This window comes from Gambusia affinis, linkage group LG17, assembly GCF_019740435.1.
Source record: "Gambusia affinis linkage group LG17, SWU_Gaff_1.0, whole genome shotgun sequence".
Taxonomy (NCBI): domain Eukaryota; kingdom Metazoa; phylum Chordata; class Actinopteri; order Cyprinodontiformes; family Poeciliidae; genus Gambusia; species Gambusia affinis.
Genome location: NC_057884.1, coordinates 24709486 through 24719055, shown reverse-complemented (window position 1 = coordinate 24719055; position 9570 = coordinate 24709486). Strand labels below are relative to the sequence as shown.

General features: G+C 39.2%; 2 protein-coding genes across 2 annotated transcripts; both read right to left on the bottom strand.

Moving 5' to 3' along the window:
• Positions 1 to 970: 970 nt before the first annotated feature.
• LOC122819345 lies at positions 971 to 5080 on the bottom strand. Its single transcript, XM_044096013.1, has 10 exons — positions 5036 to 5080; positions 4362 to 4443; positions 4203 to 4288; positions 4032 to 4119; positions 3427 to 3475; positions 3219 to 3312; positions 2639 to 2739; positions 2421 to 2505; positions 1681 to 1785; positions 971 to 1194 (listed from the first exon to the last, which is right to left on the bottom strand). Exons 3-10 carry the CDS (start codon positions 4281 to 4283, stop codon positions 1090 to 1092), a joined length of 708 nt encoding a protein of 235 aa, XP_043951948.1. The 5' UTR covers positions 4284 to 4288; positions 4362 to 4443; positions 5036 to 5080; the 3' UTR covers positions 971 to 1089.
• LOC122819344 (nuclear factor 7, ovary-like) lies at positions 4384 to 6470 on the bottom strand. The gene is made up of 2 exons (XM_044096011.1): positions 6265 to 6470; positions 4384 to 6193 (listed from the first exon to the last, which is right to left on the bottom strand). The coding sequence occupies exon 2, from the start codon at positions 6174 to 6176 to the stop codon at positions 4791 to 4793; it is 1386 nt and encodes a 461-aa protein (XP_043951946.1). The 5' UTR covers positions 6177 to 6193; positions 6265 to 6470; the 3' UTR covers positions 4384 to 4790.
• Positions 6471 to 9570: the final 3100 nt, after the last annotated feature.

Below are 9570 nucleotides of genomic sequence, written 5' to 3'. Positions count from 1 at the left end.
CATGTCCACCTGTCCAAAGAGGTGATTGGATAACAAACAGATTTAGTGATGGGCTTTAATGTTTTCTTTTGTTTTCCTCGGCAGGGTCAGCTATAAAGCAAATCATCATGTTGGAATGATTTCAAAACAAAATTAAGGAAAATTGTTTTTATACATAAAATCTGAGGCAAATGTTCATTTTTTTCTTCTTAAATCATCTTTTCAAGATGTAAAACAGTGAACTGCGGCTTGTCATACATTAAAACTGATTTGATGCAACAGAACCAAACTGAACTAAAAACATTTTCAAAAACATTTCCTTACTTTTGATTTTTAAAATCATTTTGCTCTACTTTTCCTGCAGAATCTAAACTCTGAAACATAAAGCATCTTTTCCACATTAGTTATGATTTTCTTTCTGTAAATGTCTCAATTTGTTCCCAATTTCCTCCTTTTTCTGAAGCTGCAACTATTAAAATTTTATTTTAAAAATATATTTTTTTCTTCATATTTGTTGAAATACGTATAATAATCTATAGAAAACTCAAACTCCTCCACCTGTTCCTTGAGTTATCATTGGAATCTGCAGAAACACCCCACTACTCAAAAATAAAGGTCTTATCGCTGTCAATCAACCTCATGTACTACTCACTGCTCAGTGCGCTAAGGATGGAGAAACAACTTACTGTTAGGAAAAAATTATTTATCTTCATACTAACACTTTATTCATGGCAGGCTGGTGAACAGAGAAGAGTTTGAGAGCCATGAACATGAGGATGATTGACAGCGCTAAGACCCTCCTCCTGGCTCTGATTGGTTGTTTTTGAGTATTAGCTGAGAAAAGAGGTGGAAGAGCTTGATTGGTGGGTTTTTCATTCAACATCAAACATGACATTTAAACATATTTTTTATTTTAGATTTATTTAATCAGTAGTTTTTTAATTATTTCTCATGTTTCCACCAGTTTCCTTCGTTTCCAGTATAATTGTTATCCAATCCAACAGATCCCATCTTTGTTTTGACAAACTTTTCAAAGTTTTTATTGTCAGAATCAAACAAACTGTCTTTCAAATAATTTCACATTTTTATGATTTTTGCTGGGAGTGTTTTCTACATTCCTTTGAACTGCTGCATGATGGACAGGAGATGTTCGCTGCGTTTCTGGACGCTGCTCTGCTCCTCCTTCAGCCTCTCCTGGTCCTGCAGAACCTCCTCCTGAGGAAACGGCCAGCAGATTTACTTACAGACCAGAAACCAAATAAAAATACAGTTTAAATTAAAATGTTAGAGTAGAGGTGCTGGTCAGGAATGTGAGGAGTGTGTGCGGGCGTGTGTGTGTGTGCGTTTGTTTCTAATACCTTGTGGGGACCATTTTCCTGACACATACTGCGTTATGGGGACCCACTATGGGAAAACGCTGTTTTTGGGTCAGGGGCCAGATTTAGGACTAAGGTGTGAGTTGAGTTTTGGTTAGGGTTAGGGTTAGGGATGTTATGGGTTAGAGCTACGTTGTAGAAATGAATGGAAGTCAATGGAAAGTCCCCACAAAGATAGCCACGCAAACATTTGAGTGTGCGGGCATGTGTGTGTGTGCATGTTGGGATGTGTGTGTGTGTGTGTGTAAGTGTGTGTGCGTCTGTGTGCGTGTGTGTGTGTGTGTGTGTGTGTGTGTGTGTGCGTGTGTGTGTGTGTGTGTCTGACCCGCAGCCTGCAGAGCTCCCTCCTCTCTCGGTCGTTTTCCTCGGCTCTTGCCCGGAGCCATGCCTCGTTCTGGTTGCGATGTTTCTCCAGCATTTCCTTCAGCTCCTAAAAACATCCAGCAAGATAAATATTTTAATGTCATATTCTGCAAACAGGAACCAGATTAGGATGACTGTAACCTGTTGATATCAGATTAAATCTGATTTGTTTAGAGAATTTAGACTAGCTGAGATTACATTTGCTTTGTTTATGAGATCTCAAATCTTTTGAGATTAAATTATATTCTGTATGGTCCAAAAATATTTGAGATTTTGTCATTTTAGAACTGATCACGATCAGAGATTATGTCAAAGGTTCTCAAGATTAGATTTAATTACATAGGAATTTCTTCAGACTGGAGTGCCTTTATCTGTCCAGAATAGATTAGAGTTTCTCCAGGTTGGATTAGATTACACTGCACTAGTATTTCTCCAGATGATCTTAGAGTTTTTCTAGATCAGATTAGAATAGATTGAAGATTCTACAGATTGCATTATATTGCACTAAATTGTTGTGTGCCCAAATTAGGTGAGATTAAACTCAAATTGAACAAGATTAGATTAGATTTTAGATTTTCCAGATTAGGTAAAATTATTTCTTCAGATTAGATTAGATTAAATTAGACAGACTCCTATATAAACTGAACCTTATATTTCTTTATTTGCTGAGAATTAGAGTGAACAGGATTAAACTGGATTAACCTGTTGTTGTCGTTCTCTGTGAGCTTCATGCTCCTTTCTGTCTCTGTGTAGAGCTGCAGCAGCTTTAGAAACTTCTAACTTCTCCCTGAATAAAGAAAATAAATCATCTATAGTTAGTCGGTTACAGAAACTACAGAGAGATGAATGAATGAATGAATGAATGAATGAATGAATGAATGAATGAATGAATGAATGAATGAATGAATGAATGAATGAACCGATCTAGTTTCTGAAACTCCTGGTCCAACAGAGTGAAGGCTGCCTGGATCATTTTCATGGCCTGATCTCGAACGTCGCTGAAGTCTCTGTGGACACAAACCTGCAGCAGGAAATGTTTGAGTCATCGCGAAGTTTCAACCCAAACCTGAAACAGAAATGTGTGTGTGTGTGTGTGTGTGTGTGTGTGTGTGTGTGTACCAGGTTTTATATCCTTAAGGGAACCTGTTTCTGTCCACAATGTGGGTTTATGGGGACCATTTCTCTTTGTGGGGACATTTTCTTGGTCCCCATGAGGTGAATTGTTGTTTTTGGGTTAGTGGTTTAATTCTGTGATGGTTAGGTTTAGGGTAAATGTTAAGGTAAGGGTTGGGTATGTGATGGTTAGGGTTGGGATTAGGATTATGGTAAGGGTTAGGTTGTAGAAATTAATGGAAGTCAATGTGAAGTTCCCACAAGTGATGACTCTGTGTGTGTGTGTGTGTGTGTGTGTGTGTGTGTGTGTGTGTGTGTGTGTGTGTGTGTGTGTGTGTGTGTGTGTGTGTGTGTGTGTGTGTGTGTGTGTGTGTGTGTGTGTTCCACCTGTATGTTAGCTGCTGCTGCTGTTCTGGGCTGGGTGGACGGAGCCGCGTCGCTCAGCTCATAGCGAATGTTGGGAACCTTAGTGGGAGTGAAGCTGTTGGTGGTAAAAACCAGAGTGAAAGAACGTTTTTAAAACTGAGATTAGACTCTGGTGGAGCGCAACGATCAGCTCCACCTGAAACAGAGAAACAGCTGCTGAGCCACCGACCTGTGGCTGACGCCCTGAAGACCAAACTCTGAGAGGATCTCCTTCATCACTGGGGAAAAACCAGTTCATCAGAACCAATCAACCAATCAGTTGTAAATTAAACTAAGTCAATGTTCATCCAGCCAACCATCCAACAAATCATTCGTCCAACCAGGTAAACAACTAATTAATTACTGATTTTGAAATAATACAAAGCAAAGATCCAACCAACCAATGTATTCAGTTCACTTCTTCTCAGAACAAAGTTACTTTTTAATGCTCTTTCTAAAAGTTGTAACATTATTTTTAAATTCTGAAAGTCCCAAATTGTTCAAATGTTGCAAGTAATGACAAATAAACAAATGTCTTCTATTATGTATAATATTGTCCAGCTTCGGTGTGATCCAAATGTTTACTACCTTTAAATCACATTAACATTGTTATTCCATAATTTTATATATTCAGAGTACATCGTGTTGTACACTATTTGTGATGAATTAATGCTCTACTTTTAGGAGTAGAACTTGAGTTTTTGAATGTTTCTCAGTGTGGGATTATTTGACTTAATTGGAACTTGAACCATTTAAAAGTTTTTTATACTTTGTTGACCCCAGATAGGAGGATACCTGGTTTTCTCTCAGATGGATTGATCAGCTTCATCACCTTCAAGTCATTAAAGTCCTGCTCTTCATTCTTCCCTCCAAACACATACAGCTGTGAACCAGCGAACAGAAACATGGTGTTGGAGAACATGTGATGTCTTTCTGATAAAGTATAGATATGAGAAGCCATCTGACGTGACTGTGTAGGATGAAGGCAGCGTGGCCGTGCCGACGGGCCGGAGGAATCCCAACATACAGAGGAACCTTCCACTTCATCTTGGCTGGAGACAGAATGAAATATTTCACTCTTCTGCATTTATTTACATCAAACTGACACATTTACAACCAACATACCAATACTGAGTTTATGGATTTCATTGGACGACGTCGCTGTGGAGTCCTTATTGGAGATTTGTCCTCCAAACAGATAGATGTCCTTCAAGGGAAGAAACACAACAAAGACTGTATACAAGAAATGTCTGTTGTATGACACGGGATGTTTTTATTGATTGTAACAGACAAAACAAACTCCACATGTTAAAACTGTTAGCACACAGCTAAACAGCAGGTCAAAGTGACATTTTGTTTTCTAAAGATTATAACCACGTCCAAACGTTTAACATGTGAAACAGAAGCAAAAACCAAATGAAAACTTGTAGGTTCTGCTGGGATCATTTTGATCACATTTTAATTAAACTGCACATATATTTATACATCAGCTCCCTAAAAACATGAAACAATATCTAGAGGTTCTTTCTCTCTCTGTTCTTCATGCTGAGATCATCAGAGATGCTGCTTGATCACTGAGATCTTCATCGGTAGAATCTGTACTGTATTACTAGTGGCAAAGTATGGAAACATCTTGTGAGTGAAGGTGTGTGTGAAGGTGTGTATGTGTGTGTTAGTATCCAGATCAGAGAAGGACAGCTTTCCTCTGTCCCAGTCCAGATTCACTCTGATCCTCTGGAGATTCTTCTGGACCAAGAGAAATGTGGAAGGAGCTGGTGGACCCCATGCTGAGTAATTACCTGAACAGAACTGTATAACCAAACATCCAGACCATATGCCTCCCTTCCTCTGAACAGACTCTTCTAACAAACCAAATCTCCATCCTTTAATGTCTCCAACATCAACATCCCAGCTGTGGTTCCCTGAGTTAAAACCATCAGAACTCAGAACAGAATTCCAGGAATCAATCCTCTCTGGATTATTAGGAAGTTTCTGTTTCTCTCCTACTCTAATGCTGGTCAGATCTTCAGACAGATAGAGTCCTGGACCAGCCGTGTTTGGGTCCAGAACCAGAGGAGTGTAGGTCACCAGGGTCTCCATGTTGCTCCAGATGTTGAAGGCCAGGTTGCCCAGATGTTTGGCCTGGTCTATCAGAGCTCCTGAGGGCAGCTGTGGATCCTCCAGCAGGGGGCAGCGCTGGACTCTTTCCACTGCAGCCTTGTAGTTGTGCAGGAATGAGACGTCTTCAGCTCTCAGCTCCTCCTCTGTGGCTCTGACTGTGTCTGAAAGAGCTGCTATCTCTCTGCTCAGAGCCTCCATCTTCTCCTTCATCATCCCTCTCTTCTGCTCCTCTTCCTCCCTCAGTGCAGCCAGCCTGGCCTCCTCTTCCTCTGCTAGAAACTGATGAAGCTGCTTAAACTGCTCCATAATCTGCCTCTCTGTGTGTCGGGCCTGGACCTTCAGGTGTTCTGCTGTCTGATCAAACTCCTCCTGAACTTTCTTCCTGAGCTCCAGCTTCTTCTTTAGAGGCTCCAGAGTTTCCTGAAGTTTCTTCTTGTGTTGCTGAGCAGCTTCATCGATGGGTCTGAATCTGTGATTGGTGTGTTTTTCTGAATCTCTGCAGACGACACACACTGGCTGCTGATGGTCCAGACAGAAGAGTTTGAGTTTCTCAGAGTGCAGACTGCAGAGATCCTCTGAAGCTCTCTGCTCTCTCTGCTGGGAGAAAGACTCACACAGATTCTTCAGAGCCAGATTTAAAGGTGGATAATCTTTAGAAGATCTCCTTTTACAAACTGGACACTCTCTTCCTGGTTTCTCTCTCCAATATTTCTGCAGACACTCCTTACAGAAGCTGTGGCTACATGACAGAATAACCGGATCCTTAAATATTTCCAGACAGACCGGACAGCAGAGATCATCGTCTGATCTGGAAGCCATTTTGTCTCAGAGTGAAGCTGAAATTACAGCAGACAGAACATCAAACCAGGAAGTCAGTTTCTCTCCTGTAGAAACTTTCTGAACTTACTTTCACTTTGATTTGCTTGTTTTTCCTCCTGCAGCAGTCTGTGTTTCAGTGTCTAGTTGCTCAGTTCTCTCTCTGTTCTCCTTGTTCAGTGTTAGTTTGATTTCAGTCGGAGACGAAGGCAGGAGTCAGAGTTCATCCTCACGGTGTTTACTCAATGAATTAGTTTGCTTCCTGTTTTTTCCAAGTTTCTGTTGAAATTCCAGCATTGAGGCATATTTGTGGCGCCCTCTAGGGGATTTTCAGTAAACCTGCAGTTTCAGAAAAACTACCGTTCTTGAGGTGAAGGCTGGGGTGGAATTTAAAAGTTTTCTCTGCCAGCCACTCAAACATTTCACCAGCCACTGTTTTTTTTTTCTTTCAATTACAAATCCCATCAGTACAAGCAAATTATATAAAATATGTAATTTATTCTTAGCTCCATACAAACAGATTCACTAATAATAAGTTTACTGTACATATACAGGCTTATTTAACATAAAGCATGGACAACTTAACAGGGTTGTAGTGCAGTAAGTTCATTTGCAGTAATTACTAACAGCAAACTTTAACTATACATCCCAAACATTCTTGCAATCATTTCCTATGTGAACATTTCCACATTTTGGCAACAACTCCCCCAGATAGTATTTAATTAAGATGTGTCTTGTCATTTTTAAAAACATTATTAAATGTTTAGCTATTTTCTAACTGTTCTATTTGTTTTCACAGTTGGAAAATAATTCATAAATAAATAAAACAAAACTAATTTTTTTTTGTACTGAAATTCACTTTTATTCTTATTACTATAAACATCTCAGAACATGTTTATTATTAATTCCATGGCCGTCATTATTCCTGTGTTATTCAAGTATTTTATTGTTTTCATTTTCTTGACTACCTGCTAGTTTAGTGTTGGCTAATTCTCCCTCCTTCTCCACTCCTCAATGAACTCCAGAAGTCAAAATATGTGTGGTAATTAAATTATCACTTAGATTGACGCATTTTTCTGAATGGACTTATGCGAGTTTTAGCTTTTGTCATAATTTTTCTGACCCACCTAGTCTCGTATCCACTCACTTTGCTCGGACTCCGGTTAGCTGAAATGACGCTATTTCTAAACGTAGCAGGGAGGGGCGGGGCCAAGAAGGACAGAGGGATTTCTTTGGATAAGCCCAACGTCCGGTAATAAAATCAACCAATGGGCTGTTGCCGGTGATAAAAAATATTTTTAATACACTTTTTGTTAAATTATGATTGCCAATGGCTACACCATATACAGTTTGTGCATCAGTCTGTAATCCAGACGGTCGGTCCTCCCCTGGACAAAAGTTCAAACTGAATGGAGTTTTTTTTTATGTTCAAATTGTCAACCTGCAGGAGTGACGGGTGCGTTGCTCCAACTTACACCCCACTCAATACGTTTATCCGCATTTTGCCAGTGGCAGGTCCTAATCTCCACCCCTGGTTTTTGGTGTCAAGTAAAATTTTCCTTCTTTCAAAAAATGTTTTTAGAATCAGAAATATTTTTGATGCAAATTTGATCAATTCTGTGACATTTTTTCAAACTTAGGTTAAAAAAATTAACTCTTTATATATTACACAAAATATTATAAACCAAAAAATAGAACTGAGAATAATAAATGAAGTAATTAAAAGTAAAATCTACTCCAATAGATGAAATATCAACTATTGATACTCGGTCTCTTCTGTGTAGAACCTCTGCCATTTATGCTGGCAAACAGCGACACAGACATTATTCATCATTAAAGCCGACTGAGTAGAGACTGATTGCTTGATGTAGATTTGAGTAAAGATGAGTCAAACTGTTGCTTCAGTTATTTCACACTGATCTTGGTGGTTTCTAATAGAGTTAGGTGATTTCTATTTTATTTCCATTGCTAAAGCTAACAGTCAACCAACCACCAAGCCAGCTAATCATAAAACCAACCAACCAATCAGTTAACATGTCAATTATACAACCAGCCAGTTAAACCAACGAGCCAATCACAGAACCAACAAATTGACCAACCAGTCAACCAACCAACCACATGTCCATCTGCTGGGAATCAAAATTTGCAGTGAATCTAAATCGAATATGCCACAAACTGTGAGTTTCATTTTCTGTGAGTCATAAATGTAACATATGTTCTGGACTAGCTTTAAGCTAGACAAGGAAACGTGACTTTAGGGCTTTACGGTACAAAAACAATGTGAGTCTGTGTAAGAAAAAGAGAATTAAAATGGAGAGAAAGAGACAAAGAGGAAGAAAGAGGAATGCAGATATGAAAGCAGCTTTATTTTAGCGTGTTGTTCAAACTTTAACTTAATCAGTAGTTCTTCACATTTCTCAAAATACTTGAGGAGTTTTCTTTGGATATTTTTTAACTGCTTTCCATACATTTTCCCTTTTCGTACCTGACCAGGACATTATTGTCATATAAACATGTTGAAACATGATAAATGTAAAAAAAAAGAGTTTCAGACCCCAAAGAGCTTTTTCTTCAGCACTTCAATAGTCTCTACACTGGTTCACCTCTTCACTGTGTGTGTATGAGTTTGTTTCTAATACTTTGTGGGGACCATCTTCCTGACACATACCACATTGTGGGGACCACTGCTCCTTATGGGGACCGACGCCTGGTCCCTACAAGGGGAAATGCTGTTTTTGGGTCAGGGGTCAGATTTAGGACTAAGGTGTGAATTGAGTTTTGGTTAGGGTTAGGTATGTAGTGGTTAGGGTTAGGATAAGGGTAAGGTTTAGGCTGTAGAAATGAATGGAAGTCAATGGAAAGTTCCCGCGAAAATAGCCGCGCAAACGTGTGTATGTGTGTGTGTGTGTGTGTGTGTGTGTGTGTGTGTGTGTGTGTGTGTGTGTGTGTGTGTGTGTGTGTGTGTGTGTGTGCCTTGTCATGGTGTGCAGTCAGTGTCTGTCCACTACAGACTGGAGGAGTTTCTCCCTTCACTTCCCATTTCTGCCACTGCAGCTTCTCTGAAAACACAGAGAGATTCCCTAACTAACCAGAGCTTGGAGCACAAAGGCAAGGAAAGGCAACTTTATTTTTATGGCACCTTTCAGCCAGAGACAATTCAAAGTGCATGTACAAAAAAGTTAAAAGCAACATACAACAAGAAGAAAGGTTTCCTTTCGGTTTCTTAGTCTGAATTTAGTCTTAAAAACTGTGAAAGTTGGTTAGAAATCCATAAAAACTGGTCTTTACATGGGGATATTTTGAATCGTAAAATGTTTTGACACTTTCAGGTATTGTACTGGTGATTTTAACATTACTGTAATAAAATCAGAATCAGCATTTTCATATTTATTTATTC

What these genes read in the sequence shown, in the direction of transcription:
- LOC122819345 (XM_044096013.1), bottom strand. Translation starts at nt 4,283, where the DNA reads ATGAAGTGGAAGGTTCCTCTGTATGTTGGGATTCCTCCGGCCCGTCGG. An exon ending in CTTCAGGGCGTCAGCCACAG is followed by an intron (nt 3,313 to 3,426) that starts GTCGGTGGCTCA and finishes TACCACCAACAG; the next exon opens with CTTCACTCCCACTAAGGTTC. An exon ending in CAGCAGCAGCTAACATACAG is followed by an intron (nt 2,740 to 3,218) that starts GTGGAACACACA and finishes TTCCTGCTGCAG; the next exon opens with GTTTGTGTCCACAGAGACTT.
- LOC122819344 (XM_044096011.1), bottom strand. Translation starts at nt 6,176, where the DNA reads ATGGCTTCCAGATCAGACGATGATCTCTGCTGTCCGGTCTGTCTGGAA.